A 23,100-nucleotide genomic window follows, 5' to 3' on the forward strand; every position below is an offset into this window, starting at 1 on the left:
CTGTGAGAGATGAGGTATTTTTGTCTACTGAACATCGAGTTTGTTAGGTGGGGAAAGGGCTGCATGGAAATATTTTCACTCAGGTGATGGATGGAATACCCAAAAGTTGCCTATCTTTGTTGGCAGGGAGAAGAGCAATGTCATTCCACTTTGCCTACAGGAAAATCCTGTAGGAATGCAATCAGGAGATAAGTTTAAAATAATAAAATTTCCCTGCTGATCCCTGCTGCCTTTAAACAAACACAGTTGCAAAGAAATTTCTTGTGGAAGTTTCAAGTTGTTTATGTTGCTCGGAAATGTGAATTTTTTAAAGGAAGGTAAAAACAGATAGATGAGGTGGAGTGGATGGTGCAAAAAAATGTTTTTGCAGAATACCAGTATATGTTAAGATACTTCTTTCTGTTGCTTGCATGAAGCATGAATCACAGTAATCCATTTAGGAGATTGATAGATAGATACATATACACAAACTATTACATCCCTTTTGTCTTCTTACTGCACTTCCTGACTTGTCTCCTGAGCTCGCTAGATCAGCTAACCCATCAGTAGTTTCCCCAGCAGGTACTCACGTTTGGCACTCGGTGTTCCAGGAGGGCTCCAGGAGCTCAGTCCCCGTCTCTCCCTCTGGGTGTCCCGGCCCGTTGGGCTCCCGGGGGCACGGAGCGATCCCCGGGCTGGAGCTGGACTCTGCTCCCTGCACAGGAGCGGCTCCTTCAGCCCTATTGCATTTTTTCTGGAAGGTTGCCCATAGTACTTTCCAGGAGTGACAAAACAGATATTTCTCACAAATATATTTGTGATTTAGTTGCTTCTTAGAATGAAATCTTTGGTTCCAGATGCTTGTTTTGATTTGTCTAATATCTGGATTTAGTACCAGTCTAGTTAGGTTTCTTTTGATTCTGTACTGCTAATTATGTGAAACAGAATTGGTCTAAACAACTTACTTCTCACTCTCCTTCCTAGCTAGAAACATAATATTTATGGGCCTCACAGAGTCCTAATTGGCAAGATGCATCGGACTCCTCAGCTTCAAGAGATGCCAACAATTTCTTAGGAGATTTTTCTCTGTACTTTCTCCCATTCTTATTGTAGTGTTGTGAATCTTTTCTATTTTCATTGACATTACATTCTCTAGAAAACTAGAGGATACTTTTAAAATTTCCAAAGGCCTTTAATTCCAGAATCCATTAGGCCCAGGATCTGAAGAAAATGAAAATTGATAGCTTGGGGAAGAGTCTTAAGGTTGAAGGCCAGTGGCTGAAAGACAATCTCAAAGTTACAAGCCGAGCTGGAAACGCAATTCTGAGCTGGAAAACACTCTTCTGTTTAACTGCAGATGTGCTCCAGCTTTGGGAAAGCAAGAGAAGGGAGGGACAAATATTTCATGTTTGTATCCGGGTCTGTTCCCCAGAATCTTAGGATTAATCTAAAAAATAAGATTTCTTAAAATCCAGAGGTACAGTTTGTGTACCTTTCTTTTCTAAGTCCCCTTTGGACGTGAGGCTGGGCTTACCAGCACTGTGCTGTCTCCTGAACAAATGGTGAGGTTTTATTAGGTTAAGAAACTTCCACATGTACATTGGCCTGTCTGTCCTCTGAGGCCAGTTTCCATCACTCTTATTCCCATTTCCTAAATCAGCTGGATCCCCCTGTACTTTTTACTCCCCAGGCCTGCAAATGCAGTTAGAGCAGGATTCTCAGTTTTCTCACTCTCAGAAAACAGGTGCACAATATCTCATGCCTTGACCATTTTCTCATGCTGAGTACTTAGAAGAACTGATTTGGGTAAAATTTTTCATTCAGAATGTTTGGGGTTGTTTTGTGTTGTAAAAATGTCAACTGAAAGTGAGATGATAGGGAGGTAACATTGCAAAACAAGTCTGAGTCTTATATTGTGGTTTTGCTGTGCTGGTAGGTGCAAGAGTTTGCATCAGAAAGCTCTGTGTGATTGAAATATTCATAAATTTAGGCAAATGTTTTAGTATTTTGCTGCCTTAGGGGGTATACTAAATGAAATAATTTAAGGTGTACAAAGACCGGGGAATAGACTCCCATTGATACTTGAATGGATATGAAATCAAGTTTCTGCTGTGTTAGCAAAGCTTCATCTGAAAAACATTTCCTTCTTACTCTGTCCTTAGAAGTATTACAAGATTGTAAATAAATGGAAGGTTTGTGTCTTTCTAAAGTATGAGTAGTCTTTTGTTTTAAAGTTGTCCTCTTCATATGAAATTAAATTGCTTTTGGCTGACTTACCTACCTGAGGAGGGTGATCACAGTGTAGAACTTTTTTTCTTGCATCTTTTCCAGGCACATTATCTGGAAAATGTGAAAATGCATTGGCTACATTTTGCATTTTTGTAAAATTACAAAACATGGAATAAAGCCTTGGAAATGGCTCTACAAAAGATGTAAGTTCCAATTTTACTTTTTTGTATGATGTGATTGTTAAGGATCTTAATGTAGCTACATTTGTATGTCTGCACTGTAAATACTTGACTAACAATTCAGCCTGTGACTCTAGGGTAAAGTTTAGTATAAGAGCATTTTTCATGATCATTGGTGTTATTGTAAGTCATTCCAATTTGCCAATATTTATTTCTGTTTAATCAAAATTAGAGTCTGTTTTTATGTTACTTTAAAAAATTCTGTAGCATCTAATCTTCACAAAAGCTTCACAAGGTCGCTCATGATTTTTAAGAGCTTTTGTTTGTTGTGTGGTATTCCTTATTTTTCCTGCTCCCAAAACCTGTGTATCAGTAGGTTTCATTCTCACAGGCTTGTCCTCTTTTGCTCTGGTGGCCATGCATTGCTCCAGGTACAGGACAAGTGGAGATCTTGCCTTTTCCAAATGTGTTACTGAGTTTTGTTGATCAAAATACTATCCTGATAACAGCCCATCTAGAATGCTTGATGACATGATTTAATTTTTGGAAGAGACATCCTAAGATAGCAAAGGGAGTCAGGAACAGTTCAAACTGGAAAATGGAGAACAAAACCCCCAAACGTCATTGACAATATTAATGTTTATGTCTACAACGTGTAAAATATTGTCTTTCAATAGAATTTACTCTCCTGAAGTTTTCTCTGAAAATCCCCTTCCCCCTCTGATCTTGGTTATTTTCTCAACAATCTAGTGGATTGAAACAAGACCTGTGTTCTTATGGAATTATGTATGTGTCAGTGTGTAAAAGTAAATGCACTGTAACTTTACAGCTTCCATAATATGGAGGAATTAACCTGGAATAAAAACACTTCGAAAAAGAATCACGGGGGGGAAAGCTGACCTATTAATCACATTTGCAACATGAAAACAGAAGTCATTGTAGCCCTTTGGATTTCTTTCAGCTGTGTTTCAGATAACCTTGTTTTGCTTCTCACCGAGACCTAATCTTGCAAAGCTAGAACTTTAATGCAGAGCAGCTGGAAGTAGTTAAACATTGGAACCACTGCTGATTTGGTTGCATCCTCCAACATGACCAATCCTCAGTAAGTACCATGTGATACAAATTACTTTAAATGAAAGGGAACAGGCTGCTACCTGGAGGACAATGATGTGACATCCTGGAGGTTTTGTATTTCTCTAAAGATTGTGAGTTAGCAGAAACTACATGAGTGATGCTGTAAGGCATGGCTGATGTGCATTACTAACAGCAGTGGCTGAAAACTAGTATGTTGTGTTATTTTCAGATCTGTTTATTTTTCTTGCCACCAAATCTGTCTGCCAACACCAGTCTGTTTGGTTTTCTTTTCAATCAAATCAGACTTTATTTGTCATATAGTCTGTCTAAGAATACAGAAACTCAATACTGTTGGGGGAGGGAAGGTTGCACCAACCCTGTTTCTTTTATACTACTGGAAATTGGATTACTGCATGCTCTTTCATGCAAAACTGAACCAGCCTGGACTTAGAAAGGTACAGGTCCACAGAGTGGCATTAAAGGTGAAAAGCAAAGAAAATTCTTGCTAAAATTAGCTTTTACCTCTGGGTTTCTGATTTTAGAATCAGAAGATTCTTGTTTACAGAAGAATACAGTTCTGTTGGAAACTAAAGAATCTCATTACTTTCCTTTATTAGTTAGACATGAATAAAAGAAAAGCTTTTAGGTTGTTCAGATAGTACTTCCTTTTACCTGCTTTTTCTGCCACAGTATGACACAGCTGCAGCCTTTCCCTGCCAAATACTCTACATATAACAGCATTTTACTTTCTTGGTAATTCTGGCAGCATTTAGTTCCTTTTCATTCAAGAATAATGTCTTCCATCTGAAAGAATTAGTCTAATGGTAAAGCTCAGATCAGTGGAAACTTTCAACATAGAACTTTAGTTCCTTCACCCACATCCTTAAATGATATCCTTATACAAGATGTACCAGTTAAGTGATCTTCTAAAGTAACCTCTTATTTTTGGGGAAAAAAAAGGAACTGCTAACCAGGTTGCTTAAATTGCTGGAAGATTTTAATAAGCTTCTTTAAAATAAAATGCAATTTTTGCAGTCAAATAACACAGGGTACTAAGAACTTTTTAAATATATCCCTGTGGAAAAAGAATGTCTTTACATCTGCTGTAAACCTCCGACAGTAGCCTGAGATTTCTTCCAAAGTTACCAGGCTCCCCTAGACAAAAGCTGAAAGAGTTTGTGCTTGCACATCCTTGGAATCAAACAGGGCAAGCAGCTTTGCTGGGTGCTGCAAAGATCAGCCCTTGACATGCAAGGTGTGTCCTGAGCCAAGTCATCCTGTGCATGCACTAATGCTAACAGAATTCCTACAGAAGTAGTATCTTGTTCTAAATGTGGGAGACATACACATTGTCAGACTGTTTTTAGCTGCACGGAGTTCCCATTATTGATAGTGGGCTGCTGTAACAATACCTGATCAGATTTAGAAGCTGTACATAAGGTTGCTTAAGATAATCTTTATGGAGGAGGCCCTAATTCTCCTGAATCACTGTTCCCTTTCAGTACTATTTTGAAATAACTTGTAACAGAATGATCCTTTTTAGGTGAGTGTAACAAAGCTGTCATCTGTCACAACTGTTTGAATCAGTATTCAAATCTGCTGGAAGAGGGCTTCAACTGCACCTAGTAGCTAACAGTTGGTTTGTATATAGTAATTTAAAAGCCTAGCTATTCACTGCTCACCAATCTAACTTAGAAAGCAGTGAGTCTTTAGTTGGCATAGTTACATGCCTCCTTTCTGTTTTCCATAAATATTTTCCTTTTGGGCTCGTGCATTTTTTCTCTATTTGTTTGTACACACCCATTTTTATTTAGTGCTTCTGAAGCAGATTCAGCAGAGTGAAAGTTGTTCTCCTGTGTGAGGTTTCTGTTGATTACAGTGAGATCTCCTGAAGTTTGGAGAGATTTGATCTGCCTCTTTAATGACAACACCTCCTCAATGACCTTGCAGAGGCCTTTTAAGTTGTTGGCTCTTTAGGATCCCATGAAGTTCTTGTCTCTAACTGCCTTTTACTTGCTTGCTCATTTCTATTTGTTTTTGTGTGTATGTGTGTTTATTACATTTCCAGGCCTACAATTGAAGGCAGTGTTTCAGAAGTTGAGATCATTTCCCAACAAGTGGAAGAAGAGACCAAAAGCATTGCTCCTGTGCAGCTTGTTAATTTTGCTTATCGAGATCTACCTTTAGCTGCACTTGATCTGTCTGTGGCTGGGTCCCAGCTTTTGCCAAATTTGGATGAGGAGTACCAAAGAGAAGGGTAAGTACAAGGGGCAGATTTTTGTCATGTAGTTTTAGGTTACAGGACTTTCATCGCCTGTTAAACAGCAAACCTTAAGCTGGAGTAGTGCAGCCAGTTGTCCTTAAACTCTATGTAAAATTATTGTCACAGGAGGGAAGGGGCCTTTTCTAATATCACTAATCTGGGCTGGTTCAGAGCTGTTTATCATTTTAAGTGGTTCATAGGTACTGTTTGACCACAGTCTGGAAGCTTTATCTCAGGGAAAAAACAGATGAAATACCTGGCCTGTCAGACAAGCAGAATGGTCTGGTGAAAGCTCCTTGAGAAAGGTGTTTGAGGATGCTGAGAATTGGCTGCTGTGACTCTTGGACATAACTGTACATCTCCTGACTGAGAGATAATGTCTGGTACTGCTGATTCCAGGACAGAGAGTGGACTTGCCACCCAGTAATGTGAATTGTGTCGTTTGCTAATGTGAGAATGTTGTCTTTGGTAATGTACACAGTATATACATACTGCTCCCGTTTTCATAGAAAGGTGGTTCCTGGTTCATTGCAATAAAGGATCTTAATCAGTTCATAGCATGTGCCCAAACATAGCCCAGTGTCAGATTATGTAGCACTGTTGCCCTGCAGGACATTAGAAGTCATCCTTATGCCTGGTTCAGGCTTGAAGTGGCTGTAGGTGGACTGCTGTACTAAATTCTTTATGAAAGATTTGGGTCAGCTGGAGAGAATCCAGAGGAAGGCAGTGAGAATGATTAGAGGCTCAGAAAACCTGCTGTGGAGTACTGATTGAAATAACTGTGTTTCACATGACAAAGAGACTTTGAGGGGAGCTTCCAAGAGCCTTCAGTAGGGAAGGGAGCAGCCTGGTACTGATCTCCATGATGTTTAGGACAAGAAGTAAAAAGCTTGAATTGCAGCAGAGAGCAGTGAGGGCAGCAAAGTGCTAGGGTACACTTCTAGTGTGTGTGGGAAGGAGGGGGATAGAGGTACAGTTGCTGGATTGCTGAGCAGGAAGGTGCATTTGGCAGGAATGATAACGCTGTGTTTAACATCCCTCGGGACAGAAATGGGCTGGGCACTGGGGCCTGCCCTCCCTGGTTCTGTGCCTGCTGTTCCCCTGGGTGTCACACTGAGCACAGAGCTGCTCCACTGTCACTGAGGTCCAGGGAGAGCCCTTCCCAGTGAGCCATGGAGAATGCTCCCTGCTGAAGACTTTGGAAGGTTTTATATAAGGCTCCATTTATTAACAGCTCAGTACATTTCAACCTGTGCTCTGTAATCAGCAGAGACCTGCTTGATCTGAGCTCAGCAGGTATTCTGGGGGGTACTCAGGAAGCAAGATGTGGGGAAGGCTCTTGCCTTTAATTGCTTTCCAAATTGGACTTTATGAGACTTCTCCAAAAGGCTGTTACTCTAAACAAGGGGAAATACATTTCGAGTAGGTTATATAAGTACGCTACAACTGTAACATAAAATACCCTGCATAGCAAAAGAGGCACTTGAAAATTAATTTAAGTATGCAGGTGTAATCCTCAGGCTATTTTGGTGCTGAGTCAGTACCAGTTTAGTTCAAATATGCATTTTTATAGAATTTTGTGATCTAAAACTCAGTTCTTCACTGTGCCAAAGGGCGCGGGTCTCTCACTATAACCATTTGAGAAGCTTTGCAGTCTTAAACATGGAAATAGGCTTGTTACTGTTTTCCTCAGCAGAGATCTCTCCCTTCACTCAGACTTCTTTTGTGGCTTTGTCAGTCTGAATGGAAATAAGCAGGTGCCCTCCACACCTCCCAGCTGTAGAGCACATTCTCTGTAGAAAGTTCAGAGCTTAAGTTTGGACATACCAATGCATTTTGGCTAAGTGTGTTCAGCTGCTTTGTGGGAATGGTGGCTTCTTCCTTTCAGAAGCATCCATGACAACTGATGCCCTGAGAAATTTAGGAGCAGAGCCGGGCTTCATAAGCCCAGCAGCAAAGTGAAATACTATCCCTGTTTACCAAAGTAAAATACTATCCCTGTGCCACCTCCTAGCTTGGTTGGGAATATGTCTGGTTTTATGGATGCGGTGTCATTTCTTTGCCATGGCCTTGTTCATTGTGAATGGCTCCAATCCCAGTGAGGAGGAGGTGGGGCAGGTCAGATCAGTTTGATCCAGGGTCTGGCAGCCACATCTGCCTTAGGTGCAAAGAGGGGGATGTGGGGAGGGCAGCAAAAAAGGTGGCAGAAAATGGCAAAAATCCCTGTAGTTTCTGCCAGCATCCATCTTTGTGACTGAGGCTCTGTTACCCCAGTGCTGCTGTGCAGAGTGCAGGGGGAGATACTCTGGGTGTTCACCTGTAAGTCTCCATTTCCTCTCTCCAAGAGAGCCTTCAGGCTAGGGCTGAAGGAGAGGGCAGGAAAGGAGGCTCCTGATTTAATGGTGTTGCTCTGTGCACCCCAAGGAGCACACAAGGTTTTCCTTGACCTTTTCTTCTTTAAGGCTACAAGGTGTTCAGGGTCCAAGCACAAATTTGACCTGGTTGCTCCCTGGGGGAGCTTTTTGTTTCATCTGAGGGAATATTTCTCTTAATAAAGCTGGTATTAATAGGTGATCAGGAATAGGTGGGTCATAACCCTCATGGTGTGCCTGGAAACTCACATGGCATCACACTAGCTACCCCTCCAACAAGAAAAGAAAGAAATGAGAAGGAAAAGGAAAAAGAAAGTAAGTTATGGTCTGTCTTTAACTTGTTATACAGACTGTATCTAAGCTGCCATTTCTGTGGCTTTAATACTGGAATAAAGCCTTACTTTGTGCAGTTTGAGAGGTCTTTGCCTTTTCATATCAAATTCTCAGGGCAGTCAGTTCCTATGTGTTGGTGTTGTCGAAGGATTTGTGGACAGCTTGAGCTGGTTTTGTCAGACATTTAGATGACAATGCTGATCTCTGTGCTAAGCCAGAAAGAAAGGACTGCAGGTTAGAGGCAAGTTATGCCTGTCCCTGATGTACACCTGTAGGTAGTGAAAGGGTAATCAGGCAAGAAAAACCTTTCTGCTCTACCTGAAACCCTCAAACAAAATACAAAATGTGTTGTCCTGAATTTACTGGAGAGGCTGTGGTTGTATTGAACTCAGTTTGCATGAAAAGAGTATGCCAGCATTTCTTTAAGGAGTCTAATTACCCAGAAAGGTGAGATGATTTTTAAATATTAAGATTGCTTTAAATGCCACTCTTAGGGGTTTTTTTCCAATCAAGTATTCTGTTATTCAAAAAATAGTTTCTTTCTTCTGCTTTTTTTGCATCAAGTCCAATGAAAGTGATGGAGAATAGCAGAAAAATTGACAACATGCAGAAAGTAATACATGGAGAAGGAAAAACTCTCCTTCCTATATTTTATATAAGTTCCAGTTAATAGGTATCGATCACAATAAATGATAAAAAAGTTGACAGATAGTTGCACTACAGAGTGTGTTTTATTGTGTGAATATGCAGATAGACAGTCAGCCTCTCTCTTGATGAAGAGCTGTGTTTATTGGAGTTGAGAAACAAGGGGGAGAGATGTACACCAACTTTTTAATTATTTGTTGTATTTGTTTTAAATTGCAGCTCTTGAGTTTTAATGTTAAACATTTGAAACATGAAAGTGTTTTCAAATCCTGTGTTTTACATCAAAACTCTAAAGTTTGTGAGTTCACAGTTAATGCAACTCATTTGACATTAGCTGTAAATAGGCTGTTGTAATTTAATAATTTATGATCATCTGTTCATAGCCTTAGATTTGTATGGTCACAGCTAGAAAGTGCATTAAACAGTGGGAATATCAGCGAAAACCATAAGGACGGGGAGAGAAAGGAAGGGAAACCAAAACTGAACAGAAGTCTATTTACAGAGATGCAGAGGTTAACACAGAGAAAAGCTGGGAGCTCTCATTTTAAACTGGTTACAAGACTACTGGTAAATGTATTCACCCATCCTGAGGGGAAAAAAGTCTCTTCCTTCAGTCTGTCTTTTGTAATTGTACCAAGTAGGTGCTATTGTTTTGCTTTTCAGATTAATCTTTCAGATGTTACTTTGATTTTTTTTTTGAGGTATTTTACTTGTGCTTTCTACAAAACTTAAAGGTGCTTTATCTAAAAGATCAAGTTATCACATTTCTCTTGTTTTCTGCTTTTCTTGTCTTTATCTGGTGGCATAATTAAAATAGTCCATTTTCTGAAAAGTTTTCTGCACCTCTGCAGATCTTGGATCTGGAATAATGGTGAATAATGAGGTCCAAGCCCAAGATAGAGTGCAGTGGTTTTAGATGTCACAACTATTTTGTGTAGCAAGCAAGCTCCTATTTACAAAAGTGAGTTGTAATTTTAGTTTTAGCTGCCAGCCATAGCCTGAATCCAGAAAGATGGTGCAAAATCCTACCATGAGGATACAGTGAATGAGACTGTAGTGCTGATCTGTTCTTTGTGCAGCACTTTATCACTGCTGCTCTCGGTGCTGTGGTCCAAAACAGACCTGCACTGCAGCAGAAAAGGAGCAGTCAGCTCAACAGAACCTCTGAGGTGCCCAGTTCTTCAGTAGGGAAAACATTAAATTTTGGGCTATGTTAGAGGTGTTCAGTGATTTAGAAATTTCTGTTTCTGTACAGCCTTTTAAGTGTTCCTCTTGGTAAATTTTGTTTTCCAGAGTAGCTCATTACTGTGTTTATCCCAGTGCCTCAGTGCTTTGAGTGTGTCCCCCCCATGTCTTTTATCAATTGGTAGAGAGAGCAGTACTGTAAGTAAGACAAAGAATTAATTTTCTAGCTCAGCGATTTTAAGGGTTTTTTGGTTTGGAGATTTTTCTGTATTTTTCCAACAGAACTTGCTTTTCCCAGACAGTTTTTGAGGATAGAAATGTAGCATTTGTAGTCCACAGATGACTGTTTGCAAAGCTCTTTATTGGAGACTGGAAATTACATGAGTCTAATTTGTCTGGCTTGACAGTGGAATTAATTGTCTAAATTGGGGAAGATATGACTTGGGGCAAATATTGAAATATGAATAAGCCATAGGACAAAGAGGAAATGTGGAAAAGAGGAGTATTTGTCTAGAAGGCAGGTCTGTAAAAAAAAAAACAGCTAAATGCTGAGCAGCAGTGTAAAAGCAAATCAGATTTTAGGATTGCTTAGGAGAAAGAGCAGAGAATAAGAGGCTGTTGTTGTGCCTCTCTGTATATCCAAGCTTTGTCCATGTCTTGAACACGGGTGCCGTTCTGATCCCTGTCAGAAAGAGTATGGTAGCTATAAAAGAACTGGAAAAGAATCAAAGAAAAGCAGTGATCAAAGATGTGATACGTCTTCCAGTGGAGATTAATGTAAACTAGGACTCTGCAGGCTGGGTAAGAGAAGGCTGATTGAGATTTGATTGATAATACAAAGTCTGTGACACAGAGAGGTTAAAATAGGTTTGACACCCACACACCCCCCTCCCAATACAGTCTCTAAGGTACATTAATAGATTAAAGCCCAGTTCCAAAGAAACAAAAGGAGTTTGCTCTTGGCACAGAGGGCAGTAGATGCCTGAAGCTACCTTCTGAAGGATGTGTGGCTGAGAGCAGCTTATCCCCACAAGGGGAGGTTGAACAAGTTTGTGGAGGAGAAAGTCACTGAAGTTCACTAAACACAGCCTGAGAAAACACATCTGTCTCAGGAAGTGATGAAATGGAAAAGAGTTGGATTCTGTGAGAATGTTAAGGGGAAGGATTTTGTGTTTGCTGTGTTCTGAGACATCTTGAGACATCTACTCGTGACCACTGTTAGAGACAGGGTGCCAAGCCTTGGTTCAGTACATTCTAGTATGGCTGTTCCTATGTTTCTTAAAGGGAGTTTTTGAGGCTGATGTTATATTGCACTAAAGATTTTAGCATAAAAAGGAAAAATCTAGCAAGCAGTTTTCTAGTGAGAGGAGTAAAAGGCCAGGTAATCACTGGATGTCTGTGAGCAAATGGTGTGATACACACCTATAAAGAAAGCACAAATGATCCTAGAAAGCTTCAAGTACTTCAAATAGAGCTGGGAAGCATTCATGTAATTAATTAATTAAGCCTATTGTAAAATATTATGTCCTGCTCCAGTTGTCTGTATTCACACGCAGAAGAGGCTGCTAGGGATAGTTACAGAGGCTGTGTTCCACAAAAAGCATGGGCTTTAATTGAATTACACACGTGGCTGCCATTGCTGTGTGCAGGGCATCGTGGACAGACTGCCAGCTGGGGAAAAGACCTAATCAAGCAAAGAATAATATTGGCACAAGAATGAGTGTGTATAAACTGGCCTTGGGTGAGTTTGGGGAGAAAAATGGAGGAATCTCTCTTGCCATTTGGGCAGCAGAGTTTTGCGGGAGTCTTCCAAGAAGTCTTCCATGGGGTTTGAAATAGTACAAGTTTTAGGGGTAAAAAGATGAGAGTGTTGTCAATATTTAAAGTTCTGTAGTTAAACCAGGCTTGTAGAAGTCCATAAGAGAGGTGCAGAGCTGTGTGTGTTGCTTGGAGTTCCTGCTCCAGGGCTCCAGCTGCTCCCTGCAGCCTGCTGTGAGGCTCTGCTGTCTGTGTTGGCTCAGCCACAGTTTGGTTTGTTACTTAGCCTGTGTTCCTGCCACTTCCTGACCATGGCCTTTCTGCTCCTTGAGATAGCAATTTGGATCTCATCCATCCTTCTGTTTTCTGATCATAACCATCTTGTAAGGTGCAAACACTTGCCGTTTAGCCAAAAGAAAGAAAAAAAAAGACAGGGTAAGGTATAATGCAGATTTTGGGGTATTTGTTTACAATACCAGAAAATAGAAACAGTGACAGCTGTTAACAGCTTGAAAATACTGTTTGTAGTGGTTCCTTACCAGACAAATATGTTCAACCTTTACCAGTTTTGCCTTATGTTCTGTATTTCCCAAGCTGTTTATTAGTAAGGCTAGCAGGATGATGACAGATTGGTTTTGGATGAAGCCATGTGTGAAAGTATCTTTTAAAAAAACTACCCCTGGTAAAATTCCACTAAATGTATTTTAATGTCTCAGAACAGAGCTTTACAGCTCAATGTCACCAACAAATAAAAATTTCCTGTGCTAGTACGTTTATTTACTTCATCCAGGCATTGCAGGAAAGGTAAATGATATTTCTGTTGTAGAGACAAATTAGCTGAAATACCTGATTGACCTGTTTGAAATCATGCAGGAATGTTTTCCAAAGTCACACTTGTGTGTGAATTTAAGCAAACACAGTCAGGACACCAAGAGAATGTGTGCTTATTCTCTGAACAGAATAGGGGACTTTTTTGCTAGTTTGTGGGGTTTTGGCAATTTGGTTTTCTTTTTGTTTGGTTTGGGGTTTTTTTTGTCTGAAGCGAGGGAAAATGGTCTTTTACTTGTCTATGGTTATTATGAAATCTCTTCATAAATTTATCAGCTGTTTAAGTTGTATTTTGGTTTGTTTGGTTTTTTTGAAAATTCTATGTAGCTGCCTTTCTAATCTGAGCTTAAAGTGTAGCTTTGCAGTGTCACAAGTGAAATGGCCAGAATTTGGAAGGTAAGTTCAAACCCACACTAATTCTGGTAGGGGTTTGTTTTTCTCCAAACCCAGATTTCTGTGAATAGATGAGCCCTTGCCCATCAGAGGGGAGAGAGAGAGACTGCACTGCTAGAAGAGGTTCCAGAGGTGAGGTGTGTGTGTGTTAGAGATCAGGGTGGTTGTTAATGTGCCAGCCTGCAGACAGGGCTGTGCAGGTGCTGATCACCCACAGGCCAGGTGGTAACAAACTCACCTGGGTGTAGCAAGTTAGATACAGAACTGAAGGTGGTTCTCCAGTGCTTAAATTTCAAATCCTTTTGTGTCTTTGAAATCAATTTATATATTTTATGAGTATGGTAGAAATGGAAATGAGCACATGAGCTGTACTTCACCTCTTAAGCTGATTGCTTTATCAATTGTAAACTGGTAGTTTCATTCAGAAGCTTTTTAGAATTGATGTTAATAATACTGAGTAATAATACTGAACAGACAGAATGATGCCATGTTATTTAGGATTCTATAAGTAATTAGCAGCTTGAGTAATAATTATCATGGTTATGTGTATTGTATGCTAAGTATTACAGTTGTATGCTAAGTATTACAGTTGGTTTATTCTTACCGGTGCATTTGGTATATTTCAAAATATTGACTTTGCAGAGCTTTTAGAGATAGGTACTTGGGCCCTCTACTGATGATTCTGTGAATAGGAAAAGCTGCCCTGCAATATTAAAACACTGGCATAATGGGTCTTTTGGAAAAGGGAGCATGAATGTAAGCAGAGACTAGAACTAAAGCCTGTTCTGTTTAAACAGAGCCACCCCCTCATTGTTTTTAGAAATATCTAAAAACACTTCAGCCCTAAGCCTAAAATCATAGTTGCATTAAAAGCAAATTGCCCTGTTTTGAGATATGTAAAATAAAACCCATTAAAAAATCAAGCAGGCAAAAAGGCCCCTATCCTAATGCTTTTTTTTTGCCTTATGTTTTAACACAACCTATTTGAAATCTATTGCATTCTGTATTCAGGCTGGAGCCATAACAACGTTTAACCTAAGGGCAAGGTGCTGATAGTAACACTTGTCAAATCTTCTCTGAAGCTTTGAGAGTCAGTTGAGGAGGTCTTTTACAATCAGGCAATCTGACTACAAGTGTTGTTGATGTGCTTAATTCTGAGAAGCTGCTTGAAAGTGTCAAGTCTCTGAGCACTGCTTGGCATCACTTTCTCCCTTATTTGTGAGTATGTCAGAGAACATTTTGTGATGTTTTTCCAAGTGTTTGATTATAGTGTGAGTTACTGAGTCTAGAGCTGTTTATTAGGAATTGATCAGTATCACCATATCTTCTTGTGCACCTCTGATTTCTGTGTTGTGATATTTTAGTCAGACAGTGAGGTTACTGCACCACACTTGCAGCTTTTTAAACCCTGGCTAATAAATCATGTTAGCTTTTCATTACCTAATGTGTATTTACAGTGCTTTGAAAATCTGAAGTGTCAGGCAAACATCCCATTTGAACTTTCTGAGGTGAGCCAGTACAGGAACCTTGCAGAACAGTGTGATGAGAGATGATGTGATACTGAGGGAGAGGAGTTAGGGGATGAACAGAATTGGGATGGACTTTATACATCTGAAGTCCATGCTACTGTTATTCCTATTACCAATTCTCCTAAAAAAAAAATTAGCAGCCCTCTTGTAAATGTGTTTCTGCATTAGCACAACAGTAGTGCAACATTTACTGCTTCATCAGCTTCCCTCCTGAGTTCTGCTTCTCAGAGCTCTGCCTTCTCACAGCTTCCTGCATCCTGCCTAAACCTTATTTTTCCACTGAAAAAGGGTGACCTCATCCAAACCAGGCTTGGGAGTGGTCCCTGGTGCATGCTCTCCCCTGAACTCTGGCAAGGTAATTCTTGGCCTGATCCACAAACAGGCTGATGAGAGCTGGACAAATAACCAAGTGAAAGAGCCTTGGCCAGAGGCTGGACACTGCCAGGCTGTGTGCCTTTGCTGCTGGCAAGTTTTAGCTGTGCAGTCACTGAGCTGCTGCTTTGGTGTTTCCCAGATTCCTGTTGTTCTTTTCCATGATGTCATGGACTGATTGTTGCATCCCAAATTTGGCAGCCCTTATCAGATCCGTCTCACAGTTGAGCAGGGATAAAGGTGCATGGCCAGAAAATTCAGTAGCAGAGAAATTATTTTTAAAAACTTCTTAGCTTTTAAACAGTAGAGTCCTGCTGTGCCTCAGTACTCAATGAATGCAGCATGTGTGTCAAAATAAGAGCACATGAGAACTAGTGAGACAGGAGGAAAGCAGAAATGTGTGTATGATAATTAGGGCTGCATGACTCAGTACACTGAAGGCACTTGGACACCAGTGCACTCCAGAGCTGGGGAGGTCCCAGGCTGAAGGTTTTTCTTACATTTCTCTCAGTAAAAGAATCCAGTGAAAGTGAACTTTGCAGAGTCTTTGTGCATTATTGCTGAGTGTATCCATAACAGCAGAACTTACAATTTTGAGTTCACTGCTCTTTAGCTCTTTTCCTTTTTCACTACTTCTTCTTTTCTTTTCTTGTTTTTCCCTTAATTTTATTTCCTTAGATCTAACTGGCTAAAACCGTGCTGTGGGAGACGAGCAGCTGTGTGGCAGGTATTTTTGCTCAGTGCAAGTCTCAACAGTTTCCTGGTAGCCTGTGTAGTATTGGTGGTGATTCTTCTGACTCTGGAACTCCTAATAGATATAAAGCTTCTCCAGTGTGAGTAGGAGGATTTTTTTAATTTTGATTTTTTTAAATTTTTTTTTTAATTTTGATGAAATAAAGGCTTAACTTGCTGGGAGGTTTTTGAAGGGGGAGGACGTTGGGAATGTTTTTTCCCTACCATTTAAATGATTACTAGGCTAGGTAAGAAATGTGTTCTTGTGGAATCTTGGTATAGTGAAGTCAGTCTCTTCTTTATTATTCTGACCAAAGCTAGGTCAAATAACAATTTCAGTACAGGACAAATTTTCAGAGGTTACAAGCAGAGTGTACATGCAGAGATTCACCTGTGTTGTCATTAGTACTTGAGAAGCTCTGTCCTTTACAGACATGTTATACATGCAGAGGAGAAAAATCTGTGCATCATTAGTCTCTGATACCCATCACATGTGGAGAGACAAAAGTGATGAACATACAAAAATAAATAGGGTACTTGGTGTTAACCTCTTATTAATTACTTCTGCTCGAAATTACAGCCTTCTAGCTTGTAATGCACTAAAATGAGACAGATTTTCATTCTACTTTGCTAACACACTGTGAGTCAAATCATGGCTTAAATGGAGTTTTGCTTTATCTGAATTCACTCTACACGGGTTCCACAATAGAAATTTTAATGCTGCTGTTTTGCTTCTTAATTCATCTTTTTTCCCCCTACTCTTCTTTTCTTCCATTGCACCTTTTTTTTTTCTTTTTTTTCTCTTTTTCATTTATGATATGAAGTTGACATGACCACAGACCACCACCAACACTTTCCTCTAAGCTGAATGTTGAGGAGCAGCCTCTAGTATCTCTCCATGCAATCTCAGATGTCCTGTAGTATCTCTCCATGCAATCTCAGATGTGTTGAAATGGCAGCTGGGGTTCAGACAATCCCATAAATGCAAAAGTACTTAGCATGAAAGAGTACCTGGTGTCTCCTGTGGCAGCTTTAAACTGAGCAAACCAAATTTTTATTCTGTTGAAGTCCTTTTACTGTTGGAATTTGTCTACTGATCATAGTGGCATAAAGATTCAGGTGTTGCAGTTGTATTGAGATGACTTTAAGGGACTTCATTGGTAATTGCAGCCATTTCTTAAACTCTGTCAGATGAACATGAATGACTGTGTGTCATTCCATGCTGTTGCTCCCCATTTCCACCCATCTGTCCATACTGCACACACTGTTCAGGGCATGGCCACTCCCTTACAGCTGTTACTTTCTCTACTCTCTGGTCACTCACCATTTTTGGATGAGGAAGCCCAGGATTTGGACAAGTCTGCCACTTCAGAAAAAGTCAGGAATGCTAATTGTGGGTATAAGGCCTTAAGGAAGAAGCTTTCAGCAATACTTATTGAGGTGTCACATCTTTCTGTTTATGTAGAGAATTTTCACTTCCTGTAAAGACAAAGGGTTTTAAAGACTATTGATTTCTCTTGAGTTTTAACAGTTTTGGTTGCTCTCCTCTGGCAGCAGCCATTTTCTCACCATTTATTTTCTGAAGACCCTTCTAAGGAACGCTTTACTTTAGGAATCATTGCTCCCCTGTGTGTCTGGTGCATATGACACTGCTGAAGCCTCTGCAGCTTACACCTTATGCATGACCTGCAGGTGTTTGGTTGAGCCAGGTGACTTCACTGCTCAGAGGTGGCCCCTGCCACCAGGATGGATTTTCTCAGGTCCATTCCACTTGTGTTACTACTTTACATTTTAGCTAATGAATCTTGCCATGAGGCTTTTTGCCTTCCCAGGTTTGAATACCTTCTATGTTGTTTTAAATCAGATAAAGGCTGTCTCAGTGAGGCTGATCTAAGTATTCCAGTTGTGCCTTGTAAGGGATGTGTGTCATTTACACTGAGGTTTTGAAAAGCCATTAGCCCATAACTGTGTTTCTCAAAAATGTAATTACAGTTTTAAAGGGTTCCTTATTCTTTATAAAACCAAGCAGTGCATTAAGATACCTTACTGGCACCTGACTGCCAGTTCTGTCCTTAATAACAACTGCTAATCCATGCTATAGACTGTAATTACTTAGGAAACCTCCCTTTATTAGAAGAAATCCAAACCCACCAACTGGAAAAAAAACACAACAAAAGAAACCTGGTGTTTTCTTTGGCTGTGGCATGTTTAGAGTATAGCTTTTCTCTCCTGCTTTTGGTGCAGTCTTTGGTTGCATGATACACTTCTCCCATGCACAAAACTGGTAGTTCCATAGGTCAACACCACATTTACAAACTGTAGGACGCACATGTGAAAAGGTCAGAGACCTTTTAGGGTATTTTAGCACAAAGTGTATTCATACTGGAATTAGAAACCCCAGAAAGCAAGGGACATGTAATATGTGTTCTGTTTTAGGTCTCTGTTCTGTAATCAGGTTTTTTAAGTCTGTCTTCAAAGCTCCTCACATGCAATAACAAAATAACATTGCAATACCTTGTGATGTTCTGCAAAAGCAGAAATAGATGAGCATTAATTCACTTGTACCTCCTTTTAAAAATTAAAAAAAAAAATCTTATGGCAGGTTCTAGTGCCTCAGGAATACAGACCAGGCTATCCATTCCTCATCTTCAGCAGTTTTGGGGAAAAGGAGTTGGAGAAATGATGGTGGTACCACCCTCGTTCTGCAGTCGATGCATGGGTAGAAGGCAGCAGCCCTTCCTGAGCGGTGTGGGGCTGAGGGGCTGCGCTCCCGGGCTATGCCCCGGCTGTGCCCTTGCTGTGCCCTGGCCGAGCCCAGCTGTGCCCTGGCTGTGCCCAGCTGTGCCCTGGCCGAGCCCAGTCATGCCCTGGCTGTGCCCGGCTGTGCCCAGCTGTGCCCTGGCTGTGCCCGGCTGTGCCCTTGCCGAGCCGTGCAAAGGAAACGCCCCCGGGCCGCAGCAGAGCCTCAGCCCCGCGGGGTCAGGGCTTGCCCGAAGCAGCAGCATCACACACACACGCACCCCTGCAGTGTGCATCTGCCGGGAAATCAGGAACAGCATCCGCTGAGAGCAGGTGCTGCTGCTCCGAGCTCCCGCAGTGCTCGCTCAGGGTTTGGCAGGAGGAGTGCTTCCCCCGAGATCGCGGTTGCTGAATGTTTCTGTGTCGCCAGGGGGCAGCTGGAGCCTTGTCTGTCAGTCGAGCCCTGTTGGAAAAACTGCATCTCAAGAGTTTCCCGTTCTTCAGGCTGCCCGGTAGAGAAGTGCCTTAGGATACTTGATTCTGTTGTATTCTGCCGATTTGTTTCACCTTTAAGGAGTTCCTCTGCTGCAGCACAGCAAATGCTCTCATCAAGCCCCAAAAGAGCTTCAGTAGTGGGGGTTCCAGTGGCAGGGCATACTCAGTTTTATTTGTATCCTGATTTCTTCCTACATCCTTTTCCTCTCCTTCTCATATTAATCGATTCTGATTTCAAAATAAAATTCTTCATTTAGTATGTGCACAGTATGTTCTTGTGAAATCATTAAGTCTGCTGCAGCCCTGCACCTCTGTGCACACAGCCACTGCTTGCCTTTCACAGTCATCCCCTGACACTGCGAGCCTGCACAGACTGCTCTGCTCTGTCTGCTGTGGAGATGCTAGACTCACAAATACCCTGCAGGAAGGAGAGTGTGTTTGCTCTCCATTCCCTAAGCCCAAACTTGGGAGCATGTGGGAGTAGGAATCACTATCAGTTCAGTTAGTGGACCCTGTCAACCTTCTGCATTTTTCTGTCAGCATGAAATGTCTTTTGAAGCCCATTTTAAGGATTAGTTTTTAAGCACCTGTTTCTGAAAAATACTGATCATCTGAGATGCATTGTCAAATACTGAACACAAGGAATAATGTGGGGATAGTAGAGCATTCTGTTTCCTTACTGAGTCCTAGATCTGGATTTTTAGGTACACAGGAATTAGTCACACATCTCGTACTGGGGTGAGAACATGAAGCAGTGGCAGAGCATCAAAGACCTGAGCTGTGTCTGCCATTGCTAACCAGCAGCAGGATCTGTTAAAGCTCCAGTGAAGAGCTGCTAACATGGTGAATGAAGGTGAGCAGCTGGCAGGGCTGGAGTTCCATGTCCATTGCATCCCATCCTCTTTCTGGTACTTCATTGCAAAATCTGACAAAGCAAGCTTTACCATATGTAACTTGTGGCAGTATTATTATGCTAAACCTAAGCTGCACTCTGCTACTATAATGACCCTTCGTTGTGTTATGTTAATTGCAGTTTCAAGTGCTTCCCAGTTTGCAGGAGTAATTCACTGGATCAGCCTAGTCATCCTCTCTGTTTTCTTTTCAGAGGTATGTATAACCAAAGTCTTTCACCACATTATGTTGTCACTGGAATTAGCAAGAGTTTTACAGGAGTTTGACTGCAAATAATGTAGCACAGTGTATTTTGAGGAAAAAAACAAACAAAAATGTACTGTTGCTGCTTCTACTAAGCAAACTAAAAAGTGTTATTTAAATTAGCACTGTATGTCAGGTAAGGGAACATGGAAGGGAAGATACTGCCTTAAAAATAAAAATTGGTAAGCTGCAGAAGGAAATAATTATCTCTGAATCTACAGGCACTGGACAGGATAGTTTGATCCATTTATTACCAGTGTCACTGGGTATAAAGTATAGGATTTAAATGAAGTTATGTTCTTCAAGAATAAAGATCCATGGGAGTTTTGTACAAAAAGATCTGTTTTGAGAATGGAGTTATCTCCTCTCACAATTTAAGATAGTTTATATATTCTAAGTTGCTGCATGTAGACCTAGGCAGAGAATGAACCAAATGGTGAATTTCTTTGCCAAAGTGTGTATGAATGTATGCACTGGAAAAGGTTCTAGTCATGATGTAACAAATGACCAGACTGGAAGAATCTGCCTTTCTGAGCTTTCAGCTTTGTTCCAGAAAAAAAAATCATTGGTATTGAGACATTTAGACTGCTCCTGAAATATTCCAAAATGCTTTTATTGCTATTTTTCAGGTTTTAATATATTACTTGTCACAATGACCATTTTATGTTTATTAATTGGAATACAACTTGGATTTAAAATATTTTAAAATATTTTTTCAGGTTCCACAGGAGAAAATATAATTCAGAGAGGTTTATTAATGATTTTGTTCTGTAGAAAGTTTAGATAGTTACTAGGTGACGGTTACAAAAGCAATAATCAAAAAACAAAGCTATGATATCTGCAAATTATTTACTGGATCACTTGTATTGAATTCATACTCATCATATATGATTGGTAATTTCCATGGTGCTCCTAATGAAAAACATTTACATGTAGCATTTTGTATTTCTCAGCAGGGTTTTTTAGGTGGTGCTGTCAGTGGGTGCTTTCTGAAAGCACTGTGTGATGCAGGCAGGGATCTCACTCTGCTCTGCATGCCAGCCTTCTGCTGCACATACACAGATAGGTCCCTTTACTGGCCCCATCCTTTGACAGTGGTGCTGGGCTGAAGGTTACATGTAAAATGACTGAAAATAATCTCTAAACAATTAAAAAACTTGTAGTCTTTCCTTTGTGAATTATCCCAATTCCCAAAGGCTCAGGTTTGCTAGATGGTGTCCGTTCCCTTTAAAGAAATACTTTCCTCTCCCCTCCAGAATCTTTTCTCAGTGGGGATTAGCACCCTGGAGCTCCCTGTGATCCTGAGCTTCCCAGCAGGATCAGCTTGTAGCTGCTGCTGGCAGCATGGCAGCACAGCCACGTTCACCCCTTGCCTTTCTGCAGCTGCTCTCAGCAGAAGCCTCTCCTGTGCTCAGTCCCTGCTGCTGCACTGCACTCTGCAGCTCTGGGTTCATTCCCTGCACCTCCACACTCTCTGACACCTGAGGCAGTGTCTTCTCCTGTGTCCCTCCCTGAGTGCCCAGCTGCTCCTGGGCTGTTTGTGGCACTGCAGATACTCCCTGAGGCCAGGGCTCATCTGGCTCAAGGAAGGAATTGGTTGTTTCAGTTCTGCTGGGACAGGGTACTCTCCAAAGTGGTTGAACTTGTTCAGAAGTATTTTTCAGGAAAAGAGTAACAGAAGTGTTTCACAGAGCCCAAACAGTTTCCCTGACTCACCATCCTCATTTTGGATCTGCATTGGCTTTTCTCTCTTTATTAGATATTTGGACCACTTTGTCTACATGCTGTTCTCATTTATTATAAACTTATCACTCACTTCATTATCTACTTCTGTCTTCCAGAGTAGCTTCCTTCAGCTATTTGATTATGGTTTGAATTTAGATCAAAGAACAATGAGGCCACAGGACAGCTATGTGAAGTGCACAGACCAGGGTAGATTTTTGGATATGGGTTCATTTGGCAGCTCAGAGATAGAAGTGGCTCCACAGAGCAGCTGGATGTGCTTCAGAGACCACCAGTCTGGGAAATCCGAGTTCAGGTGTACCTTTCCTGCTGGGTTTTCTGGGGTTGGTCTTATGCCAGGTTGAGTCCATGCTGAATTGTGTCTTAAGAGAGCAAAAACAGAGGGTATAATTTTCTGTAATCCAAATATTTTTTTTCCAAGAGGTTACAAAATACTGCAAAAATTGCAAATGGTTTTTTTCTCCGAGGTTTTAATTTTATTTTCTCCTTTGGTCCCTTCAGGTTTTGGGGTTTTTTCCCCCTCTGATTCCCATACCATGAGTCAGCTGATTTTGGGATCATTTGTTGAGATGATCATATGTTACAGTGAGTGGTTGTTCATGCCAGGATGATATTTCAGAGATCAGCAGGTTTAATTAGTTTACCTGGGTGTAACAGGCAACTGCTGAGGATTGATGAGTCCTTCAGTCCTTGCTTTTCAACTCAAAGCAAGGATTCAAGGTTTCTGGTGTTCAAAAAAGGTGGTTTCCATAGGAAGTACCCTTTATAAGTTTGAATGTTTAGTGTTTATTCTGTAATTTGGTTCCCATTAGTTGTAAATGTGGGTCCACAATTCTTCAGGAAGACCTCAAGTTAACAAACAAAGTTGTCAAATACTTGTTAAGACCCATAAAACTTTCAGCACAAAATCTAAATGTTTTAGAAGAATACAACTGATTAAAGATGGTGCTCTCAAAGCATTGCAAGTAATTGCAGTGCAGTTGAAGTTAAACAGCCACTGGCTTTCTGCTTGGTTAAAATGAGGGGGCTAAACATGCCAGCAGCTGGCAAATGCCACCAGAACAGCTGCCAGCAGAGCTGAGTAGCTGCTCTCAGAG

The 23,100-nt window shown here is 40.9% G+C and overlaps 1 protein-coding gene across 1 annotated transcript in view; it reads left to right on the plus strand.

The window, feature by feature from the left end:
• The first annotated feature begins 2,307 nt into the window (after positions 1-2,307).
• The window catches only part of TMEM266 (transmembrane protein 266), a 55,792-nt gene continuing 34,999 nt past the window's right edge, over positions 2,308-23,100 (plus strand). Inside the window, exons 1-5 of the mRNA XM_031055916.1 lie at positions 2,308-2,411; positions 3,349-3,489; positions 5,530-5,718; positions 15,818-15,972; positions 20,139-20,212. Coding sequence (XP_030911776.1) covers positions 3,476-3,489; positions 5,530-5,718; positions 15,818-15,972; positions 20,139-20,212 — 432 coding nt within the window. The 5' untranslated portion in view covers positions 2,308-2,411; positions 3,349-3,475. The remainder of the gene's footprint in view (positions 2,412-3,348; positions 3,490-5,529; positions 5,719-15,817; positions 15,973-20,138; positions 20,213-23,100) is intronic.

Source organism: Geospiza fortis, unplaced genomic scaffold, assembly GCF_000277835.1.
Source record: "Geospiza fortis unplaced genomic scaffold, GeoFor_1.0 scaffold171, whole genome shotgun sequence".
Taxonomy (NCBI): Eukaryota; Metazoa; Chordata; class Aves; order Passeriformes; family Thraupidae; genus Geospiza; species Geospiza fortis.